Below are 25,272 nucleotides of genomic sequence, written 5' to 3' on the forward strand. Positions count from 1 at the left end.
ATGATCCGGATCACTCAAGTGGCCTGCACCATATTTAAAAATGTGAAGTGCCAATGACACACAATTTTAAATCAATCAAGTAGCCAGCACTCTCCTGAAGGTTGAACACCCTTGAGCTATTCTGTTCCATTTGATGTATCCTAAGTATTAGAAAAAATTCTATAACCTCCTCAGTGATGTTTTAAGCTGTCCTTAAGGACAGTCATTTGCAAACCACCCCGAGAAATGGCTAATATGCATCTCGCATGTAATAGTACCCAATGAGACAAGTGTCAAAATGATTCAACACGCATTAATTGTGCCCAAGGTTACGTGAAGATAAACCCATGACAAGATTCGATAAGGAAAATTTGTTTTCTAATTTCATTTTCATAAAAGTGTTCATTTTCTCTTGACCATATATTTGAGGTCAAACTTTGACCAGGTTCAAAGATATTTGGTTAGTTACTGTGTGGGGTTCAAATCATGAGCCCTGGGCAAATGCTGCACACTATCCAAATTTGCGGCTGAGCTACAGCCTTGCATAGGCGGAGATAGACATGGAAGGCTGTGGGGGAACGATGTCAATTCATACATATGGCAGAGATGTGGTGTAAAAATTGGAGAATAGAGAATATTCATTTTTCTTTTAAATAATTAAAAAAATGTTTATTAATTTTTTGTTTATATTGTGAAATATAAATCAGTTTTCATTGCCTGCAACATTTACAAAATTTTTGGTATAATCACCTTTAATGACAACTTTAGTTTCAGACCTAGTTCTCTAGGTCATGAGAGGTTTTAGAAACCTTTAGATTAAAATTAGATACATTTTCAGAAATAAGTTCGCAACAGAAGAAATTAAATCAAATTTGATCGATAAAGGAAGCTATTCTTATATAATCCCCTTCATTTTCTAAGATACAGAACTGTTTTCTTCAGTGCACCTACACTTAAATATTCTTTATCACTTGCATTTCTTTAAAAGTTGTGCAATTCAGCCCTGTTGGTTTGATTTTCTTGCTTTCAAACTTCAATATTCCCATCTTCGAGACGGGGACAGAATATTCTTATCAAAAATATTCTCGTTATTTATCGAGATTATTATAATACATGTTATTACATATATTCTTGATACTACTCTGGGAAGATTTAAGTAACTGAAGAATATTATCTGGAAGGACTATTAACACTTATTTTCTATAAGAATATTCCCCAGTAATTTATGATAGTCCTTTCTCAAGGATGTAATCATATAAATGTTCTATGTAACTATATTATAAATAATCTCAAGTTATTTATAATAGTCCTACCAGAGAATATTCGAGAATTTTACATCTCTACATATGCACAGTGGCGTATTTACGGGGGCTATAGCCTGGAAAATTTGAGTTGTTAAGAAGATTATAATGGGAGAAGGGCCACAAATTTTGTGGTTCAGAGTGACCTAGAGCAGTGTTTCTCAACCGCCGGGCCGTGAGTGATCGCAGTTTCATTTTTCCCATTAATTTCTCGTTAGTTGTGCGTATGACTGGGCCGCGGGCTTCCAAAAGTCGAGAATCACTGACGTAGAGCATGTGCACGCTTTTGAATGACGTAAAAGTTGAAGGCCAATTTATGACAAAACCAGTGCTCATGCAATATGAAAATGCATAAACCAAAAAAAATGTATAAATGAATCTTTATTTACATAATCAAATTTGGCGGGAAATCAATAAATTAAGACGAATGACGCAGGGCGATACGAAATTCTCCAACGTGCTTTCGATAAAGCACAGGTCAATCAATCATACGATATTTCATACAAAACAGGAAAATAAATCACTTCCTCTCATGTCAAGAGGGAATCATGTCGAGTGTTGTGCATGATGATCATATGGGCTGTTGTTTCACCATCCGGGAGCGAGACGTAAGTCGAGGTTCACTTGACTCGATCTGGGAGTTGGTGGAGTGCTCCTACTGCCAGGAACGCCATGCAGTTTCCTTGACCGATCGGAAGAAAAAAAACAAAATTACGGTAAACACTCGGGCTGACCATATTTTGAAAAATCATCAAAAACTGACAAGACAAATGAGGTAGCCAAATATTCAGTTCGTTGCAGGAAATGGACTGATGCAAATTGCAGTGGATTTTCACAAAAACCCCTTCAATGTGACTACGTAAAAATACGGGATGTATGGTCACAGCGATTTTTCTAAAAAAAAGTCCCGTTTTCACGTATTTTCAACGAAGCTAACTTGATTAATCCCTTTATTTCAATAAAGAATAAGTCATCTTCCCAACTCGTAACATTTCTTTAGTGATTTTAGCAATAGTTGGCAGCTTTGCATCATGGCGATTTCCCGTACTTCTCTCTCGACGAAATTCATCCATTCCTCGGGAATCAAATCAATGCCTGGTCGGGAAAAACCAGAACATTTTCGTAAAAAAATCAGTACAGCTTCGACTGTTTGTAAAATGTACTGGGAAAGACTGAACAAAATGGTCATTGAAAATTTTTTATGGACTTTTGTTTAATGCATTTTTAATCCACTGCAATTTGCAGTAGTCCTTCATATCCCCGCCATCGGTGATTTTTCACCGACAAGTTGTCATTTTTGGCGATTTTCGTGTTTTCCTTGAGGGAACACAAATATCGTTATAAATCGTAACTTGAGGGGAAAATAGGCCCATTTCCTCGGGAAAAATAAAAGAAATCATCAAATATCGCGAAAAATGATGCCAAAGTTGCTAAAATCAACGAAAAATCACCAATGGAGGGCAATAAAGCACCACTTTAAATTGCAGAGGATCAAAATGAATCCAAACGAAAAAAAGTTTATCGAGACCAACATCTCAGGGGGTCATAATTTATGAATTACGGCGAATAATTTTAATCCTTGACTTTAATGAGAAGTTGGCTTCGTTGAAAATACGGGATAAAACGGGTACTAACGTATTATCGTGAATCTTCGCCAAATACATCGATTTCTCGTCGAAATAGGTGTTATCTTATTCCAACGAGGGTTAAGTTTGTGACATCCATTATGACCATCTTGCCCTGTTGAGATTTGACATTTCATGATTCGTTCAAGGACTCTGTATGGTAACCGTACATATACCAGTACTGTTATCGTCATCAGGACTATATAGTTAGGGCTGTTTCATCTCTATGATGTGTTGCGCCTGCCGCCTTGGCCAACTCCACCTATAGCAGAAAGCCTCCTCGCGAAGCTTTGACGTCACTGAAGTCGTCAATCGTACCTGTAGCCATTGAATATAGCATTTCAACATGTAAAATCTTTACCCTCTTTTGCAGTATATTCAATGACTATAGGTGAAATGGGCGACTTCAGTGACGTCAAGAGCTTCGCGCGGAGGCTTTCTGCTATAGAAGGTGTTGGCCTTGGCTTAGTAGCCGTAGTCTCGGAGCTGCTGTGTGACGTCACGGATTGCTACCTTTTTTTTCTCGCAGACGGCATCGGCTTGGCTTACAAAATGTACTGTATTTTGAAAAGGATTATTTTAAATTTTAATTGCTTGTTTTACTATTTGTTTGAGTGATCTCTCGTTCATGGTGGTGTTTTAGTGCCGTCTAAACGCATGGGGCACGGCCCGGGGGTCTCATGATAATGAGATCCGGTTGAAATGTTTACAGAAACAGTTACTAGATGGCCGAAACTACGCGAAAATATAGAAAGGTCCCGGGAGGTAAGGGTCATACCTATGAATATTGATCTCAGACGCTTTTGTCATTTTTACGTTTTGTTAGCAGAATCCATTCATACTGCAATTTGGATAAACGTTTCATTTTCCGCCAATTGGCGATTTTTCGGTAATGCCGGACATAATTGGCAACGTTGCTCGTTTTTAGACTGACCATACTGTATTTCCTTCAGAAAAAATCGTAAAGTTCGGATCCACGTACGGGAAATCGCCAGTTGCCACCAAGAATGATGCAGAAGGGTAAGTGAAGTTGCCAATTGTTGCAAAAATCACCAATGACGAGAAATGAAGCACTACTGCAAATCACAGAGGATTAAAATGAATATTTTTTTTTTAAATTTAAGCATTTTCAAAGATGCGCAAATATTGTATCTCTCACATTCGTTATGTGAATATAATTCACGTAAAATGATTGAATCACGTTATAATCCACTGCGATATTTACTGTAGTGTTTTCCTTCGTGTCAGAGATTTTTTTCAGTGACCAAAATCCAATTTGGTTACTGTTTTGTGGCAGTTGGCAACGTCCCGTATTTTTTTCCAGAAAAATGTGGTCATGAAATAGGTGCCAAAATAGCTTGGGCGCATAATATAATTAATGCATTGCCGGACCAACTGACCTCTGTAGAGATCCCGGGTAGTGCTGCTGCCTGTTGGCCGCTTCCTTCTGGGTGAATTTGCCGAAGTGCCGCAGACTGACGGCTCTCTTTCCGTCGACGATGGTGCCGCCGTAGCAACTCTCCTGGTCGTCATCGAAAGCCGTGTTGACGTACTCGCCGGCCGGAGGGGTGCCCGCGTCGGCCACCGCGGGATTCAAGACGAAAGCGTTCGGAGACGAGGCCAACCTGGAAGGCCGGGACGCCAGCGCCGCCCTCACCGGAGGGTGGGCCGGCGATGGGGGGTGAGCCGCCCCTTGTCCGACGAAGTACCTGTACGGCGTGTCGTAATCCACTTCGAAGATCGTCGAGAACTTGTTCGGGAAGAACGAATCCAGTATGGAGACGGCGCCTCCGACCACAAACGCCAGGGTCCCTATGAAAACAAAAAAAAAAAACCGATTCAACACTACGGACAATAATGGTTCTACGTCAAAGATGCTCAACCTCTAGGAGAGTGCGAGCCAAACCATTGATTTGAAAACGTGTCTCGGGCCACTTGAGTGATCAGGAAATGTGCCACGGGCTGCTTAAATGATTCGGAAATGCGCTGCGGGTAACTTGAATGATGTGGAACTACACCACGGGCCGCTTAAATGATTTGGAATGCTGCGTCTTGGGTCACTCAAGTGATCTCTAAATATGCCGCGGGTCGGTCACTCAAGTGATGTGTGTCGTGGTCAACTCAGTCGAATCTGTAAATTTGCCGCAGCTTACAAAAAAATGTGACGATTAGGTTGTTTTTACAAAATTAGGTTTGTGGTCGCGGGCCACATCAGGTAACAGAGGACCGCATTTCGCCCGCTCAGGCCATGAGGTTGAACATGTGTATTGACATATTTATAAGTCTAGGGATAAAAATTTCTATGAGATGAGAAAGCGACGCATTTCTGCAAAAGCAGCAAGAAATGCACACAAGTCTTCTATGCATTTCTAGGGAGCAGCCAGTTTCCTACGCATTCTAGGGATATATATGCAAATCTCCTACGCATTCTAGGGATATATATGCAAATCTCCTACGCATTCTAGGGATATATATGCAAATCTCCTACGTATTTCTGGGATATGAGTGACACATTTCTAAGGATGCGAAATCTCTTACGCATTTCTGAGGGTGCTCAAGTCTCCCACGTAATTCTAAAGATGCGCAAGAATCTCCTACGTATTGCTATCATTATGCACTTTCACTTAGATGGGGGAAAGCAAATAACATTTCTAGAGATTTTCAAGTTACCTACGCATTTCTACGATTTTACATTTCTAGGAGATTAGCAACTAATCAGTGTCTTAACGCATGGGCCTCAAGAGAAGAAAAGCCTCACAAAAATGAAATTTAGTTGAAATTTTCTAGAATTTACTTGGTAGGACCTCAGAAAAACCACTTGACTTGGCCCGAGTGCCCGTGATCCTCTTAAGACGGACCTGCAACTAATACATTTCTGACAAGTTTCCTAGCATTTCTATGGATAAGCACGTCTAAGAGGTAGGCACACCTACGCATTTCTAGGAATGTGCAAGTCACCCACGCATTTTCAGATGTGCTAGGGGCATATTTCTACGGATGCGTATCCCGAGGGATGCGTAGAAGATTTGAGCAAGTAAACTGAAGAGCCAAAAAAACTGGTGAGGCATGCGTATGCAAATAAAGAGATATGGAACCAATCAGAGTACGGCGCTGCAGTCGGCAATGCCTACATAACACAACAAGTGTCTGGCATAGTTGTTAGATCGGTTACTGCTGCTACAATGGCAGGTTTATCGAGATTTAAGTGAGTTTGAACGTGGCGTTATAGGCGCACGAGAGATGGGCTATAGCATCTCCGAGGTAGCGATGATATTTGGATTTTCACGTACGACCATTTCACGAGTGTACCGCGGTAAAAAATTAAATCTACGACATCGCTGCGGCCGGAAAAAGATCATGCAAGAACGGGACCAACGACGACTGACGAGAATCATTAACCGTGACCGACGTGCAACCCTTCCGCAAATTGCTGCAGATTTCAATGCTGGGCCATCAACAAGTGTCAACGTGCGAACCATTCAACGATATGGGCTTTCGGAGCCGAAAGCCCACTCGTGTACCCTTGATGACTGCACGACACAAAGCTTTACGCCTCGCCTGGGCCCGACAACACCGACATTGGACTGTCTGACGAGTCTCGGTTCCAATTGCTTCGAGCTGATGGACGTGTACGGGTATGGAGACAACCTCGTGAATCCATGGACCCTACATGTCAACAGAGGACTGTTCAAGCTGGTGGAGGCTCTGTGATGGTATGGGGCGTGTGCAGTTGGCGTGATATGGGACCCCTGATACGTCTAGATACGGCTCTCACAGGTGACAGGTACATAAGCATCCTGTCTGATTACCTGCACCCATTCATGTCCATTGTGCATTCGGACGGACTTGGACAATTTCAGCAGGACAATGCGACACCCCACACGTCAAGAATTGCTACAAAGTGGCTCCAGAAGCACTCTTCTGACTTTAGACACTTCCGCTGGCCACCAAAAACCCCAGACATGAACATTACTGTGAACATTACATGAACATTACAGTGTTAATTGCATTTTTAATTGGGTTGCTGTATTTTTGAAACATATGACAACCATATTTTTATGGGCATCTTTTTATCAGCCACCTCGTTGGGCATTTTGCCTGTTGTGGCGTTGTATTTGTATTTGTATTATTGAACATATCTGGGATGCCTTGCAACGTGCTGTTCAGAAGAGATCTCCACCCCCTCTTACTCCTACGGATTTATGGACAGCCCTGCAGGATTCATGGTGTCAATTACCTCCAGCACTACTTCAGACATTAGTCGAGTCCATGCCACGTCGTGTAGCGGCACTTCTGCGGGCTCGCAGGGGCCCTACACGATATTAGGCAGGTATACCAGTTTTTTTGGCTCTTCAGTGTATTCTACCTTATCAAGGGGTATGTACGTCTATGAGGCAAGCGACCCTGCCTCTCAGGCGTTTCTTGCAATAAGGCTCTCACGTATTTCTAGAAATACTCAAGGGCTATACATTTCTGAAGGCCCCCCGCACTTCCTACGCATTTTTCGACGTGTAGGATGGGAGATTAGCGAGCGGCTCGGAGCCTTTAAAGCATAGTTTCCCTAACTTTTCATTCCATCGATCCCTTGTTCAAAATTTTTTTCATTGTCTTTCCCACCCAACCCAAGTCACTCCCGTGAGATCCTATACTAAACCCCGAGCCCTCCAGGAAGGAGATATTTCCCACTTTGGGAAACACTGCTCTAAAGCATTTAAAACGGATGTAGCTTCCTAAGCATTTCAACACCATCTTTCCAAAGGGGACGTTCGAAACATGAAAAGGTTTGGGAAACCACTTCACTATCCCCTTGATCATAGCAATCAATGACGTTGCTTGATATACACTAAACTGTGATTACGTCACCTATTGGTAAATTGCGGAACTTTTTTCCCACCCCTTCTGAATTATCGTGGTTTTCTTGGCGAATAGTAAGATGGCCAGGTGAACAATGTGTACAATATCGATTTTTATGAGTTGCCTCTCACCCGCGGCCACGACGATCCAGAAGCACCATCCGTAGTCGAAGGAGAGGAAGCTGTTCGTCTCGAAGCGTATCACCAGCGGAGGGTGCGTCGGAAGCAGCCGGCTGTAGACGACGGCGGCAGCAATCATCGTCGTCCCCGTCAGCAACATCATGTACGCTCCGTACCTCGGCACCATGCACAGCAAGATGTTGCTCACCAGCCATGTCGCCAACGACCACCTACAACAGCAATAAAAAAAAAAGAGGTCAAGGATTTCGATCGACACATCTGGCAACGGTTGGAAGAATGGGGAGTATTCATGAATTTGACATCGACAGATATCCGTCGCTTGATCTGTATGGCAAGAATCTTGAATGTGACACCGACAGATATTCGTCGCCATACATGCCGCAAACCTGGCGTCGAAAATCTGTCGGTGTCACTTTTTCAAGATTTTTGCCATACAAGGTAGATTTTATGGAGTGTATGGAAAGTATATCGAAAGTATATTCACCGCCAGACCTGCAGAGTGCATGGCAAGAATCTCTAATATGAAACTGACAGATACTATACACTCCACAGGTCTGGCGTCAGATATTTGTCGGTGTTAATTCTTGTTGCGCAGTATATGGCATGAATTTTCCAGATATCCGTTGTCGGACTTGCATATTGTATGGCAAGAATCTTGGATTGTGACGCTGACGGATGAATATACTCAATATGCTAACGAACCATATACTCCGAAAATCTTGCATCGAATATCTGTCGGTGTCACTTTCACGATTCTAGCCTCACAGCGTATGGTAGATATACAGACTGTATGGTAATAATCTTGAATTTGGCATCGACAGATATTCGTCACCATACACGCCGCAAATCTGGCACTGAAAATATGTGTGTGTCACTGAAGATTCCAGCCACACAAGTGTAGATAGATATACAGTCTATAACAAGAATATTGAATTCGGCAATAGTCGGCAATTGAAGTCGTCGCCAGACCTGCAGATTGCATGGCAAAAATCTTAAATGCGATATCCACATCACTCCGCAGATCTGGCGGTGGATATTACATTCAAAATTCTTGTCACACAGTGTATGGAGAATTTTTCATCTACAGATATCCATAGCAAATTGTATGCCAATAATCTTGAATGTGACATCGATAGATATCTGTCGTCAGATATGGTATTGCATAGCAAAGAATCTCGAATTTGACATTGACAGATATCTGTCACCAAATTTGCAGATTGTATGGCAAGAACCTTGAATGTGACACCGACAGAAATTCGTCGCCATACATTCAGATCTGGTTATACTGACGTCAGTAGACCTAACTCCGCAGATCTGTCGGTGTCGCTTTCAAGATTCTCGCTCTAAGGTGTATGGCAACGTTAAGATATACGAAAACTTGTCTCACCACAACAGAACGACAGTGTAGTATCCGGCTTTACGGTATTTGCCGCCCCACGAAAATCCCTCGGAGTTGACCGTCAAGTACTCGGCAATGGTCAGGATCGGGAACGGCAACCCTTTCTTCAGGGCAGCTCTGTACTCGGCTTTCATCTGATTGGCTGTCGACAAAAAAAAAAATTGGAATCGTCAACGCGTATCGGTTAACCTTCCAGCGTGAGTGCGTATGAAGTAGACACGCGATCCCCTCTTTGATCCGCGTATCTCCTACATAGGAGGCACCCGCCCGCTGGAACGTTAAATTAACTTGAATCCATAAGCAAAAAGGGTACCAACGTATTATCGTGAACCTTCGCCAAATACATCGATTTCTCGCTGAAAGAGGTGTTGGCGACATCCCGGTGATAATTAAGGCCATCTATCCCTGTTAATTTGGCATTTAATGATTCATTCAAGAACTATGTGTATGGCAACCCTAACCCAATACAGTTATCTCATGGTGTTGATTCTTCGTCTCATCAGTTTCATCTCTTTTTGCCAAATGGGTTCAGATAATAAAAATTATAAACTGATGCGCCAGTTTGACGAGACACTGGCGTCAGGGTTGCCATAGTTCCTGGGCTGTGATAAAATTCGTCAAATTAAGAGCTACATAGCCATGATTATCACCAGGATTTTGCCAACTTGGCGATCAAGCGAAATGGGATTATGCCAATTTTGGCGAAAAGTCGCTGTATGCGACAAAGATTTCCGATGATACTCATTTGCCAGGTACTTCGGCATTTTCAAAACCAAATGCAGAATACGGCCCACGAAAATCGATCGTCACTTTTGGCGCCATTGCTTTTTTTTTTCTCGGACTACTTAACTAAGCTAAAAAGCAGTTCAACCTTACACTGTTGCTCAAAACTGAACAATTTTTTGAATTCCTCAAAAGCCTGCAACTACAATTTCACGAATTTAATTTCGGGAGAAACTTTTGGAACCCGATTTTTACCGCCAAAAATGTTCAGTGGTCAAAACTCTAAATCTTCCGCATTGTTGTTAATTGTTGTAATGCCATTACAACAATTTTAATCGCGATTCTGTGTAGCGCTAAACCCCATTATGGCGCCAAAACTCTTCGAAACGAGTGGTGGCGCGTTCAGTCCTGTTTCGACGGTAGTAGTAGAGTAGAATTAGAGGGGCGGCGATAGTCTAACTCCACTCTCCCGACAACAGATATTTTTTAGTGAATGGAGCTGGAGATCGCTCACAATACCTTCTGTATCCACCTATGACAGGGGTCCTTAACCTATGAATCGCGACAGGGACTTCCGAAATGGGTCGTTCAAATCCACTTATGGTTCTGCTATAAATGCACTTATTGCTGCATTGGTTTCGCTAATTTCCGTAAAACAGTCCCTGGCTGATCTTGTTCCTGATTTCGGGTAGCGGCTGAAAAACGTTAAGAACCCTCGGCCTATGATCTCTATTTCGGCGCGCGTTACCGTTTTTTGATTTTGAACATCGGTGTTCATGCGGAACTTCGTTTACACGTGCATATTTAATCGAGTATTCGTGTTTAGGGCGACCCATAGCTTAAAAAAGTGTTGAGGGCCCTATGTCCCCATAAGTAATGACCATATGAACCGTTTTTTCCCGTACTTTCTCAATGAATATAATCCTTGATTTCAGTGGAAAATAAAAATTTTGTTTACGATTATTTTCATAACTGATTTTTTTTTCATAGTCATAACCAGGCTGACCATATTTCGAGTAAAATATGGGAATCAGGAAAATTGTTCTAGAAAATTATGCCAAAGGTGAGGAAAAATTGCTAATCGTATCTAAAAATCACTGAAAATCCGCCAATGGTGAAAAAGGAAAATTGAGCTTGAGCAAGCATGTGAATGACCAAAAGCGTGACCCACAGCCAGGCACGGATCTATGGGGTGGGGGGGGGGGATGCGAATATGATAATATTGCATTCAATAAATCCCTTTGAAAATTATTTGTATCAATGTTTAACTTGGCGTTTAGACATAGATGGACCATATTCTGAGTTTCAATCAAAAACCGTGACCGTATTAGAAAAGAAAACTCACCTTCTACCCAATTGAATTTCTCGTTATAATTTATTCCATCCTCTCGATTCGTTGCTAAAACAAACAAAAAAATAATACCTGAATTTAAAGACATATTCAAAAAATAACAAGATTTGTATATAAACAATTTCCCTTTCGCAAATCAAAAAAATAATCCTAAAACGTCATGTTCGAAGGCCAAAAAAAAGAAAAACCAATAATGAGGAAATGAAAAGAGCACAGAAATCGGAATCGGGTCAAGGCGGCCGTGACTTCAAACACGAAGAATCGGTCGTCTGCTTTGCCCCGAAATGAAAAAAAGCCTCGAGAAAAGAAAGAATCCCGTATTCTCATATTGTTTCTGAATTAATCATGTCTCTTCTATGAAGAAAAATTATTATTTTTTCTTCTTTGAATATATTTCGATAATTACATTTCGAGAAACTGACCGTCACGTTTAAAATAAAAAAGGGAAAGAACGAATAAAGAATTACCTTGCATGGTAATGTTAACGCTGCTGAGTCCGATGCGGACGGTGATGTCGGCTTGCACCAGTTCTTTGGAGAAAGCCCTGTACGGACTGGCGATGGACGCCGACGCCACGTGCCAGTCCGTCCCCAAGCTCGAAACTGCAGAATAAAAGACTTTTCATTACCTATGAGTGATGGCCGAAGAATACAAAGATTCGATAGGGATAAAATGTTACAATTCCAGGCTAAGTGTGCGCACACATTATATTACAGATATGAAACGGTTTATTTTCACACATACGCCAGATCTGTGGGAATAATGCTCTGAGGCTGACAGCTTCGGGCCGCGCACATGATGGGGTGACCAAGAGGTGCAAAAGTGTATAAGCGACAAAAACCATTGTTTTGTTCTACATCGCATATACTCGAGAAGTGAGATAAGAGGCCACTCAACGAATGCGCGACTTGAACAAACATGTTCGTTTTCACCTCGATCTGCTGATTGTTTCTTTTTCTTCCTTTTTTTTCTTTCAATTTAAAAAATAAAATTCATCGAAAGATTACTGGTTATTTGTGGAGATGAAGATTACAAGGAAGAAAATTCATCACTGCCCCCACGGGGACTCGAACCCCGGTCTCTCACTTGCCAGACGAGTGCTCTACCATCTAAGCTATGGAAGCAGATAGAATATTTCAACCTTGAAGCGTATATATATGTTGAAAGGCACCGTACATGGACGGCGTCAACAATCAACTAATAGCTCGTGAATGACAAAGGCCAACCAGATGGCCATATGCATATAGAAACGACGTTTCTATATAAATAATGACTAAGCTTGTCTAAAGCTGCCTAGTCGTGTACACTCCGTAGTGACATCTGGTGACGAAAATGTGAGTGCCGCATTAAAGATTCTTTTCATACACTCCGCAGATCCACCATACAATGAGATCAGAATCTTCGATGTGACACCAACAGATCTGTGGATTGTATGGTGACGAATATTTTTCGGTGTTGTGTTCAAAAATTTTGCCTTATATTGTATATATGGTGACATATCCGTATACTTGGCGACGAATATCTTTCGATGCCAATTTCAACATTTTTGCCTTACACTCTGCAGAGCTGGCGGAGAATATCTATCGGCTCCGAGTTAAAATTCTTCCATACACTCTACAGATCCGTCATACACTGTGTGCCAAGAATCTTGAATATGGCAAATATTCGACGCCAGATCTGCGGAGTGCATGGTGACTAATACCTGTCGAAGCCGAGAGAGAATTTCTTTCCACACACACACTCCGTATACCTGCCATACACATACTGTGTAGCAAGAATCTTGAATGTGACGCCCACAGATATTCTATGCCAGATCTGCGGAGTATATGACGGTGAATATTGTGTTACGCAAGGGCTACCTTCAGATCCATCCCTCAGAACAGTGTCTAGGTTGTTCCGCAACCAACGACCCCCGTTATAGCGCTCATTCCATTACAACGACCGCTAGGATAATTCCCAAATGTTTTTATAGAACGACTATCATATATGTTTTAGTTTCGATATTAACGGCCCTTCCAATATGTAGGAGTGCTCGTTATATCGAGCGTCGACTGTACTATGTATAAATATCGTATTACTCACGGAATAGAACGGCCCCAACGAACAAGCTTGTGGTTACACATACCAGCGTTGAAAACCTCTGGCAAAAAGAAAAATTCATGTTAAAGTACATTCAACGAGACATAAAATTATTTATAAAACACACAGTAATACCTTTTCGATGAAGGCTTTCCCCCTTCCCCAACTTTGTGATAGGCAGATCCAGGTTGATTTGTCGGGAGGGGGTGACTCGTTCTGTAGGTTCGTTGGATCGACCCGTAAAATACGGGACAAATTTTTCCTCAATCATCCGGCTTCTGGAAGAGGCAATCGCCCACCTTTCCAGAAACTTAATTTCTTTGGACCGGACGAAAAGTGGCCCTCAAGAAAGGTTCCACTGTATTTGGATATGGTATGAATATGCCGAAACAATATATTCTCGTAAAGTTTTCAAAAAATACCCTTGCGACCACGCCCACATTGATTCAAGGCGGAAGGTTCAAGGCGCGAAGAGCACTGAAATATTAAGGCCAAGATTAGAAGGGAAAGCAAGTACAACGCCCTCTAATTGCGGAGAAAGACCTTCTCTTCCACATGCTACAGGCCTCGGGATGGAAAATATAACTAGGAGCCCGGGGTTGGGATTCAACGTGTAGTAAAAGTAATTTTGCTGCTTCCCCCCCATCCCCAATTGCAGAAACAGGTGACTTTTCTAGCAGTTTTTTTTTTTTTGTATCAAACCCGCCAACTTGATGTCAAACCCCCCCCCCCCCATTCCTCTAGCCCAGTGATTCCGAACGTGGGCGATGGAATGTTTTAGGGGGGGCGGTAGAGGCTACGGGTATAACATAGGTTCCCATGGGTTAGATTGCGTGGGGGGGGGGGAATGGAAGTAAAAAATTTCTGAAGAAGGGGGCGATGGGACAAAAAAAGGTTGGGAAACTAAAAGGGGGTGATTGCCTTAGGTTCGTTATGGAAAAACTTTTTGTTGTCATTCCCAGGGATCGAACCCGCGGACCTGACGGAGGTTTTCATTTTGGTAGACGAGCATCTTACCACTGCGCTCTGGATAGACGGTCCGGCATCCGAGAGAGTCAAGACAGACAGTCCCACACGTGAGAGAGACAAGACAGACCAGTGCTGGAACTAGAGGGGGGGGGGGGTAACTGCCCCGTACGGCAAAATTTAGGGGTGGGAACAAAGAACACGTTAAAAAATTATAGAATTTTAATGTTGTGAGGGTGGTAAAATAATATTTGCCCCAGGCAGCAAAAATCCTAGTTACGGCCCTGAGACAGACAGTGCGCGACACCTGCGAAAGTCAAGACAGATAGTTTAACACCCGAGAGAGAGGCAAAACAGACTGTCCGGCACTTCACAACCAAGAGATGGTCCGACTACCAAGTCCAACACCAGAGATAGGAGGTGTAGTCACGTCCGAGAGAGTCGAGTCTGACTGCCTAACTACTGAAAGGCTCAATAGATGGTGCGACGCCCTAGCGAATAGGGAGAGTCGAGAAAGACGGAGACGCCCGAGAGTGAGTGTCAATAAAGCGTGCGACACGAGAAAGGGTGTCAAGAAAGCGTGCCAAACGCGAGAGAGTTAATACAGAGTGTCGGACATCCAAGAGGGTCAAGACAGACGTCCATCGATTAAGACTGCGTCGAGACATTTTCTTTCTTTCAAGAGGGGCTCCGCACCAATCGACACTTCAGTCGCAGACGTGGCCTAAACTTCCGAAAGTTTAAATTCACGTTCGGGAAATTCAGTCGGAGGACCATTTGCCGACGTCGTGCGTGGGATTTTGGAAACCGATGTCCTATCCAAGGCCAAAGGGCGTGAACCCTTCGTTAAGAAAGAACTTTCTCTTGGCAAAACCCCAAGAGCGGAGTCGTTCGTTCATAGACCTCTATGTTGATGAACATTTACCTCTTTCCTGATTCCTGGGAATATGAGCAGGAAGGCGACGAACAAGGTGCTGAAGGTGACGTAGATCAAGATGCTGAGAATGTCCTCGACGACCGCAGTGCGGTTTGCGTCCGAATACAGCGTCGGCCCGCCATTGGAACGGAAAGCGTCGAACCAACCGCGAAGCATCTTCTACATCTGGCGAATATTCCTCTGTGTGCGATGCAAAGTCCACGGAAACAAACGGTCCGCTGCTACCTGTGGAACATTAAAGGAAAAAAAAAAATGTCTTCGATATTAGCAGAAGCGTATTCGCAGGAGTGGGGGGCTTAGCGGGCTATAACCCGGGGCGGTAAATTTGAGGAACGAGTGGTCAAGGGAAATTAGTAGAATGGGGAAAAAAGCAGCGAAATTTTTTTGAAACGTCACAGGCGGTAAAACCATAAATGCGCCTCTGCCGAGAGAACGAGGGACTAAACCAGTGAGTGACCTAGAGAGTGTGCAAGCATGTGAGTAGCAGGAAGATTGACGTGAAGTATGAGTATCGAGAAGAGTGACCTAGACTAGGTGTGAGCAGCCAAAACAGTGTGCAAGAATGTGAGCTTGACATAGACAGGATAAAGAGACTTGGAGCGTGTGCAAGCATATGACCGATCAAAATAGTGATCTGAAGAGCGAGGGACTAGATTAGTGAGTGACTGAAAAAGCGTGATTTAGATAGTGCGTAAGCATAAGAGTAATCGAAAGAGTAAGCACGGGAGTGATCAAAAGAACGACCTAGATCGTGTACAAGAATGCGAGTGACCAAAACATAATAAATCCGCCATAGTCAACATCATGCTTATTCGATCGGGACAATTTTGTGCCGTAAGGGGTCATTCAAGTATTACGTCAGCATCGATGTGGGGGGGGGGGGGAAGGTGAGCTTCCGATTTGCTGACTTTTGATGACAAGGGGGGGGGGGGGGGGTTGGATGATGTTTCACGGGTAACGAGTGATGTAGAACTGCACTGGGGGCCGCTTAAAACTGTGCCACACGTCACTCAAGGGATCTCTAAATGTGCCACGGATCGTTCAAATGTTCTGGAACTGTGTCGCGGGTTACTTAAGTGACCTTTGAATGTGAAAGCGATCTTTGAGGTCTACTTCAATGATCTGGAAATGTGCCACGGGCCACTTAAATGCTCTGGAATTGTGGCACGGGTCATTTAAGCGATTTGTAAATGTGCCGCTTAGTTCATTTCTACAAACTTAGGTTTGAGGAGGGCAAGCCACCTTCAGAGCCACATTAGGTCCGCGGGTCAAGGGTTTACCATATACAGAAAAAAACTCTTCTCGTCGCTCACCGACTCGGTCCACAAGGGTGGAGCTGTAAGGGCTCAAGACCTGGGACCCGCGTGTTGGTTCTATTTTTTTCACGCTATGAATTCGCTATAGAGGGATCCGCGGAAGATATTGGCCTATTGGCCCTGCTCCAGGATGTGCGGACGGGGGCATGCTGGTCCCTCACTCTATATGTTACTATATTGGTCACTCGCATGCTTTCACACCATAAATCATTGGTTTGGTCACTCGCTGATCTGATTCCTCGTTCTCTGGGTTACTCCAGGACAAGGGTGCTCCAACCTTAAGGAGAGTGGGGTGGTGGGGCACTTCATTGATTTGGTTACGTGTTGCGGGCCACTTAAGTGATCTGTAACTGTGCCATAGGTCACTAAGTGGTCTTTAAATGTGCTGCGGTTCAATTAAGTGGTCTGCGAATGTGCCGTGGGATGCTAGAGTGATCTGACAATGTACCGCGAGCCATTCAAGTAATCTGTAACTGTGCCGTGGGTCTCTCAAGTGATCTATAAATATTTTGCGGGTTGCTCAAGTGTCCCGCGGCGTACATAAGATCACAAGTGATCCGAAAATGTGCTGTGGGTAACTTATCTGGAAATGTACCACTTATATAGTTCATTTTTACAAAAATAAGTTTGATGTCGCGGGCCACATGAGATGACGCCGAAGGCCCATATTTGTCACCATCGGTTGTGCATGTATGCGCTAGAATATTCACATGCTTGCACGCTTTCTTGGCCACTGTTTTGGTCGCTCACCGACTTGGTCACTTTTTTTGGTCATTCACATGCTTGCAAACTGTGGAGGTCACTCGTTTCGTCACTCACTGACCTAGTCCCTCGGCAGAGGCGTACTTTTAACGCCGGTGGGATGTAGAAATTTTGCTACCCTTCTCCCATCGTAGTACAGTAAGTTATTTTGACCATAAATTCCTTAAAATATTTTAAGGGGGGCAGCCCCCCCCCCCATAATTACGCCTATGCTTGCGCGGACAGTTTATCAAGATAACTTCACACCGACAGTGTCGAAGAAGTGCTTACGGACGCGTCATACACGTGTAATTATGCTAAACCAAGGGTGCTCGGGGGAGTGCTGCGGGCCACACATTCGGTTGAAAACGTGTCGCAAGCCACTTGAGTGACCCGGAACTCTGCCGCAGGTACCTCAAATGACGAAGAACTGCACCACGGACCGCTTAAGTGCCGTCAAAAGTGTGCGGAAGATCATTTAAGTGATCTGTAAATGGGCCGTGGGTCGTCTGAGATCTCTGCAAAATGTGCTGCGGGTCGTTTGAGATCTCTGCAAAATGTGCTGCGGGTCGTTTGAGATCTCTGCAAAATGTGCTGCGGTCCGCTCGAGGGATCTGGAATTATTCCGTGGTTACTCAAGTGATCTGTTGACGTGCCGGTTGGTTCATTTTCACAAGATTAGGTTCGAGGTCACGGGCCACACAGATGACTCCGAGCAGGGCCGCAACTGGGGGGGGGGGGGAGCAGGCGGATCTCGTACCCTGGGCGGTAGACCAGAGGGGGCTCAAATTTCTTTCTTGATCCTTACCTTCAACATTACAAGGGGGCGCCAAAATGCGCACTTGCCCCGGGTGACCAAGCATCTAGTTGCGGCAGTGCCGCCCACCCGGGCACCTCGCAAAATGGGATCTGGTTGAGATTTTAGGAAATTTGCCTGGTAGGGCCTCAGAAAAATCATTTGGCCCGGGGGCCCATGAGGCTCTTAAGACGGCCCTGGCTCAGAGGGCCGCATGTGGCCCGCGTGCCATGGGTCGAGCATGTTTATCACAAACAATCGAATATCGGAGTAGCGATCAATTACGCCCCCCACTGACGCGATCACAATGAATGATTTCGACTTACCTGAGCATAACGTCCGAGCGACACCCGATGATCCCTCCGTCGATAATAACCGCCGAGTAAACACCGTTGTTAAAGAGAGAGAGGGAAACAAAGATCTCTCTCCAGCACCGACGAAATCCTCTCGATTCAACAACAGACGACAGAGAGAAAGTGAAATGAAGTGAAAAAAAAGAAAGAAAAGAGACCTGTCTTGAGGTCGACGGCGAAAGTTTTAAGGCACCGTCGAGTGGCAACAGCAAAATTCTTCCGAAGATTGCCCAAAAAGAAACGTTTTTTTTCCCCTTCCCATCCCTGGCAAGATCCAAAAAATCAGGTCAAGGGCCAACCTTGTGTGAGCCAAAGACGAAACACGACGAAGGCGGGAGGCCACCGACCTGTTGTTTGGTGTTGCATCAATACCGTCTTTTTAAGACGATTCTTTCTACATAATGATATGGTGAGAAGAGGGTCGCCCCCCCCCCCCACGTGAGATCGACTAATTGCTATGATCACGTGAGAGAGAGCCGGATGTACTTTATTGTAGTACCGCTGAACTAGAGCGTTTTTATGGCACGTACCAAGGCCTTATCATTCATTCCTCTTCCTGGATGGGATGAAGTCGAGACGCGAATATTAAACCGACATGATTTATGTTGTCTTGAGCCGCGATAAGAAGGAGGGGGGGGGGGGGGGGTTGGCGGCAGTTTTATGAGATCACACTTGTCACGTGACTTTTGACATAATAACAGCGATCATCGGAAGATATAACGCGTCGTCGTTGACTGACAGATTCGTCTCGCGTCGTTGTTTATGAGGCGTATCATCTTGATGAATGTCCGAAACATCCCCGGTGCCGCATTTGTAATCGAAACATTTTTATGTCGTTCCCGACTAAATTGGGAGGATTTCGGTGCCGAGACCTGCACACACATGAGCAAGTGATGGCGTCGGAACGGGATGGCGCCGAGACGCGCATCATTGTAGTGTTGGACAGTTTTCAGTGGCCACACCTGTGACTTCAGGCCGATTAGATCGAAAAGGGCCCAAGTTTAATGTCGCATTTTGTTCATAGAGTAACACTAGAAAAGAGCATTATTCCCACAGAAGCCCATCAGATCGAAAAAATGACAGTTTAATTCCGCAGTGTTCCTACAGGAGCCGATTACGTCGAATTAGTGCCGCACTATGCCCAAAACAGCCCCATTATCTCAAAAAATAGACAGTTCGGTACCACATGCATGCAGATGCTAATTAGATCGAAAAGGAACAGTTTAGTGCCGAACTATGCCTAAATTATCTCGAAAAATAGACAGTTCAGTGCCGCAATATATCTACAGAACTAATCAGATCGAAGAGGGTCAGTTCAAAGCCGCACTGTACCCACAGGAGCTGACTAGATCGGAAAGAAACAGTTTTTGCCACACTGTGCCCCGCAGGAGCCGATTAAATCGAGAAGAGACGGTTTGGTACCGCATTGTTCCTACAGGAGCCGATTACATCAGATAGGGACAGTTCAGTGCCACACTATGCCTATAGGAACCGATCAGATTGAAAGAGGACAGTTTAGTGCCATACTGTGCCTATGTTGTCTTGAGCCGCGTTGGGGGTGGGGGGGAGAAGGGGGTAACCACAGTTTTTATGAGATCACACTTGTCTCGTGACTTTTGGCATAACGATCTTCGGAAGATAAACGCGTCGAAGCATGACTGGTGATTTGTCATCGTGTTTATGAGCTGTAGCAACACCACACTAAAGATACTTCTAGTGTGGTGTTGGTTGTAGCATCTTAATGAATGTCCGAAACATCCTCGGTGCCGCATTTTTATCTTCGATGGGCGTTGCTGGTTAGTGCTTATTCGGTTGCCTATGGGGGGGGGGGGGGGGGAGTTGATTAGAACGAGATACTACAGTTGAGTTTCATACTGTGCTGTTGGATCGATGCTAAAGCATGATCTGTGCTATTAGATCATGCTTTAGCGTTGCATGATGTATATACGTAAGAGCTGATTGGATTAGGGGTGGCCAACTTATTTCTGTTCTATGCCCTACATACGATCAGTTGCAGCATCACTGTCCGCAACTTTTGGCGTATAAGCCCCCACCAGTAAAACTATCAGGAAAACTTGCAGATTTGTATACGCTATACGGCAGGGGTGGCCAACTTCTAGCTGTGCCAGGGCCAACATAATGGTCAGCTGCAGCGTCGTGGGCACAACACTCCTGTGTATAAGCCGCACCAGTAAAATTACCCAAAAACTCGCAGATTTACGTCTGGCGAAGGCCGTAGCGGGTAATGTGATAAAATGACCGAAAAAGTGTAAAAAGATGGCCAAATCTATTGTTCAATCACTTTGGTCCCCCCGAAAGAAATTTCTGGCAACGGGCCTGCGTCTATAAGTAATATGGCGAAAAACGGGCAATTTGGTTATTAAAATTTTACCCTCGGCTCCACGTCTCCATAAACTGACACATGCCCATTTTCGTTCTGGTTCCCAGCTAGTACAGATGCAATGCATCAAAAATTACTGTTTCTTTAGCAAATCAGTCCATTCAAGTACATCTGTAGTTTGAAATTTTACAGACACAGCATGTTTTTTTACGCATGTTTCTGCAGCTATTTCTATTCCTTATTCCTCCTGATTTGGCAACGGGTCGAATAAATGAAGGAGTTGATCAACGCACCGGTAGTCTTCGAGAGGAGTTTCGTTATTGGGTTGGAAAGCGTGCTAAAAGCTAGTCATGGTGGACTATTGGCCACACATTATTGACTATCCGGAATGGGTAAACATATGGTGGTACCAAGATAGAATGGACTAGTTTCGCATAGACAAGGCAGACAGACTACCTATGGATGTGAAAGGACAGAACTCTCTTGTTCAACCGCACAATATTAACCCCATCATCCAAGGGCGTAGCGAGGGGGGGGGGGACTTGGGGGTCTGGTCCCCCCCCCCCGAAATGTGTGAAAATGACCGAAAAAAGGGAAAAAGATGGCCAAATCCATTGTTCTGTCACTTTGGTCCCCCCCCCCCCGAAATGAAAGTGGTCCCTCCCCGAACGAAATTTCTGGCTACGCCCCTGCCATCATCCAATATGAGACATTTTTGCTCTTTGGAATTATTAGGGTCTGCGTAGCCTATATATATAGTCGGTTGCGATTACGAGGTTTCATAGTGAGTTGGCATCGACTTCTTAAGTTACATCACCGTTGGCGAAACACCAAATATGCATTCAGCTACAAATACAGAGGTCACGAGAAAAAGCAACTTGCCAACGACGTGCCGGAAAGAAATGGGGTAAAAATTCCCATAACAAACTTTAGGAGCAGGAAAAGGCAGCGAGAGATGAGATCATAGCTAATTGCTATCGTCACTAGTAATAATGAATGAAGTCTAAATCAGGTTTGCTGTTGAAAACAATGGTTTAAGTAATAAGGAAAAATCAATTTGATGCATGTGGTAATTTTATCTAGTCGCGGGCCGCACAAAATCACCTCACGACGGGCCAGCTGTTGGGTCAGCCCTGCTAAACGGTATAAGTAATGAGAAAAACACGGGTAATTCTCTCTCAGTCATCAAATGATGCCCTGGTGGCTTGGTGGTAAAAGGTGCTCGTCTACCACCGTGAAGATTACGGTGAGGCGACCACCTACCACCTGAGGTGGTCGAGGTGACCACCGATAGAAACGCCTTCATTTCCAACCCATCTCATTAATGGCAGTAAATTGCAATATATCGATATATGGCCAGAGTTGGTGTTTGGTGAAGTGGTCATTAAATGACTGGAAACCCTATAGACTTTTTGTATATTCCTCCACTTTTTCATAAACTGTATTTCCAGCTAGATGCAATGCATCAAAAATTGCAGTTTCTTCTGCACAAGTTATCCGATCATAGTTTTAACTTTACGGACAAAAAACATTATTCCCAAATTTCTCTGTAACTATTATTTTTCCCCGTTACCCTAATTTTGCTCCCCTCCTACAGCAAGGGGAAATTTAGTACCGCGATGTTTTTCAGGAGCCTTTTATATCCATAATGCGCAATTTAGTGCCGCACCGTTCCTACAGGAGCCGATGAGATCGAAAGGGGACAGTTTTGTGTGACACTGTAGCCCCCACAGGAACAGATTAGATCAAAAAGGGAAAGTTTGGTGACGCATTATTCCCACAGAAGCCTATTGGATCGAAAAAAATGACAGTTTGGTTCCGCAGTGTTCCTACAGGAGCCGATCACATCGAAAGGGAACAGCCTAGTGCCGCATTGTTCCTGCAGGAGCTGTAAAAGGGAGGATTTAGTGCTGCATTGTTCCTACAGATCAATATAATGTATCACGGATCTGATGAGCTGTGCCGATGAGATTGAAAAAGGACAGTTTAATGCCACAGGTGGTTCCACAAAAGCATTTTGCGTCAAACAGAGCAATTCATTGCTGCACTCGAGGGTCCTTCTCTCCATATCTTGGAAGTGGGTGTATAAGCCGAAATCTTTGGTGGACCCTTCGGGTCAGGGTTTTTACACGGGAGGGGGGGTCTCTCTCTTTCTTTCTACTCTATAAGTTCATAGAGTGCAGTTAAAACAGATTCATTCGGGAGCCCTATGAGCCTTCCTGATTGGCACAGCACTTATCAGATCATAGGAAACAGAGCACTTATTTGATGCAATAGAGGCATCAATTGACGCTACATCGCCTTAGGACATCAAAAGGATATAGAATTGTAGGGGGCGGCTAGTGACGCGAGATAAAATGGCATCATTGAGCCACCGCGCTTCGTCTTCACACAAGTGACGGTTGCGCAAATGGCGGAGAGCAAATTGGATGCGCGGTCTCGTCCCGATGGACATATAATGATGAAAGTTTTATTAGTCTTTGGCCGCGAATAAGTGAGTCTCGATCAGAGATGACTCTTGACTCATGTGTCAAGGTACCTGAAATGTTTTCTGTTGGGGAATAAGTAAATGAATGAAAGAAAAGAACCACACGTCGAGGTTAACAAGTGCTCCAATAACCGCCATCAAGAAGCAAAGAAAACGAGAGTATAGAGTCCACACACACACAAGGGGTAAGTAAGTGGCCGATGGTCGTCGATCAGGTACTTACTTGCACATAAAATAAAATAAAAAAGCCACCGCACACTCGTTTGGCCTCTTCAATTCTAATCCCAACGCCCACAAACGAAGGATACACATAGTATGAATCGGCATCGACCGAAGTTTGAAGAACCAGCACACCTTGACCCGTTACGGGGTCCAGTTAAAGAACCGCAAGGTTTTGTTTTCTTCTCTTCTCTTTTGACGAGTTCGAACTTTGACCGCATCGGAAATACGTTAATCTCGTGATTTATGCAAATGATCTGACGAAGTACATACACTATAAGTCTTAGGGTTCACGGAAAATGCCCAGCCGACAATTCACCAACATGTGATTCTCCGCTAAAAAATTCATCGGCGGATAATTTCCAACAACAATTTACCGCAAAGAAAATTCATTCACTGAAAAAATTCACCGACAACAAATTCATCGACGCGAAATTCACCGGCAGAAAATTCACTGACCAATAATTCACTGACCATCGACGGAAAATTCACGGACCAACCATTCATCAATGGGAAATTTATCACTAAGAAAACTCATCAACCATAACGGACAAGTGCGCAAACCAATACACCAGAGACACACTCTTCAACTCCTTATAACGCATTAGCAGTTGATATGAAAATCACCGATTACAGTTCGACACGAGTGAGAGAGCTAATGATTGAGCAAGCAAGTAAATGAGCGAACAATTATATATATATATATATACATCGCTCACTCACTTATTCACTCCCGCACACTCTTCCACTCTCTAAATTGATGGTTCACTGACATTTGTTCAATTATTAACTTACGGACTCATTTGCTAACTTCCTTATCCGCTCATTCATTTCACTTGCTCATTTACTCACTCACTCGCGTCGAACTGTTATCGGTGTGAAGTTTTTCCATCGAATGAATCTTTTTCGGTAAATGGTTTGTCGGTGAATTTTTGCTAGTAGCGAAATTGCTTGTCGGTGAATTTTCTTTTCGGTAGATTACTTGTCGGTGAATTCGAAATTTCTGTGAATTGTTTGTCGGTGTTCAGAGCGGTAAATTTTTTCCTTTCGGCAAATTGGTTTTTGTCGGTGAATTTTCCGAACAGAGTGAATTTTAATTTCGGTGAATTGCGTGGCAGTGAATTTTCTGGTCACGAAATCTCCAGCCTTTTAGCCGGGTTTTCCTAGGAGCAGGTTTTCAGCGCCGCGCGCAACGTGAATCGCCCAGCGCGACACGCCGTCCACTCACCAATAAGAAAAAGCAGTATGACTGTTTTCCTACAGAGCGCAACAAGCCTCACGCCAGCGTTTTAAGTCGGGCGTGATTGGCCGACTGCTTCTGGAGGAGTCGAATGCGTCGTGCGCTACGCGTTTAAGAGATCTTCTCTTTCTTCATTTTTGTTGTTTTCTTTCCCTTCCCTTCAAACCGGAGCATGCAGGCGACAGAATAGCTGATGCCAGGGTCATCTAATATAATATAGCCACCCTGATATGATGCGCCTAGCTAGGAAAACACAAACACGTAGCGTGATTATGTAACACGTTTCTGTCGACGCGAAATGATCCAGTTCGGTTCAAGCGGTGCAAAAAGACCTACTTCTAGGAGAACCCGGCTTTTGAGTGCATTCGTTGATGCAGATATTTCGCAACGTTGAAACCCATCGGTGTTGCCAATCGGATGAAAG

The 25,272-nt window shown here is 44.1% G+C and overlaps 1 protein-coding gene and 1 non-coding gene across 2 annotated transcripts; both read right to left on the minus strand.

Annotated features, from left to right (window-relative positions):
• Positions 1 to 1,641: 1,641 nt before the first annotated feature.
• On the minus strand, positions 1,642 to 18,685 carry LOC149070926 (dual oxidase maturation factor 1-like). The gene is made up of 9 exons (XM_089248673.1): positions 18,534 to 18,685; positions 15,343 to 15,579; positions 13,455 to 13,512; positions 11,840 to 11,974; positions 11,367 to 11,420; positions 9,287 to 9,440; positions 7,891 to 8,108; positions 4,306 to 4,717; positions 1,642 to 1,962 (listed from the first exon to the last, which is right to left on the minus strand). The coding sequence occupies exons 2-9, from the start codon at positions 15,508 to 15,510 to the stop codon at positions 1,869 to 1,871; spliced, it is 1,293 nt and encodes a 430-aa protein (XP_089104799.1). The 5' UTR covers positions 15,511 to 15,579; positions 18,534 to 18,685; the 3' UTR covers positions 1,642 to 1,868.
• On the minus strand, positions 12,425 to 12,496 carry TRNAA-GGC (transfer RNA alanine (anticodon GGC)). The gene has a single exon. It is a non-coding gene; the product is annotated as a tRNA-Ala (tRNA).
• Positions 18,686 to 25,272: the final 6,587 nt, after the last annotated feature.

The sequence above is a fragment of the Pholcus phalangioides genome, unplaced genomic scaffold (genome assembly GCF_987345545.1).
Source record: "Pholcus phalangioides strain wild (caught in Gottingen) unplaced genomic scaffold, Ppha-v1.0 ptg000020l_1, whole genome shotgun sequence".
In the NCBI taxonomy this organism is placed as follows: domain Eukaryota; kingdom Metazoa; phylum Arthropoda; class Arachnida; order Araneae; family Pholcidae; genus Pholcus; species Pholcus phalangioides.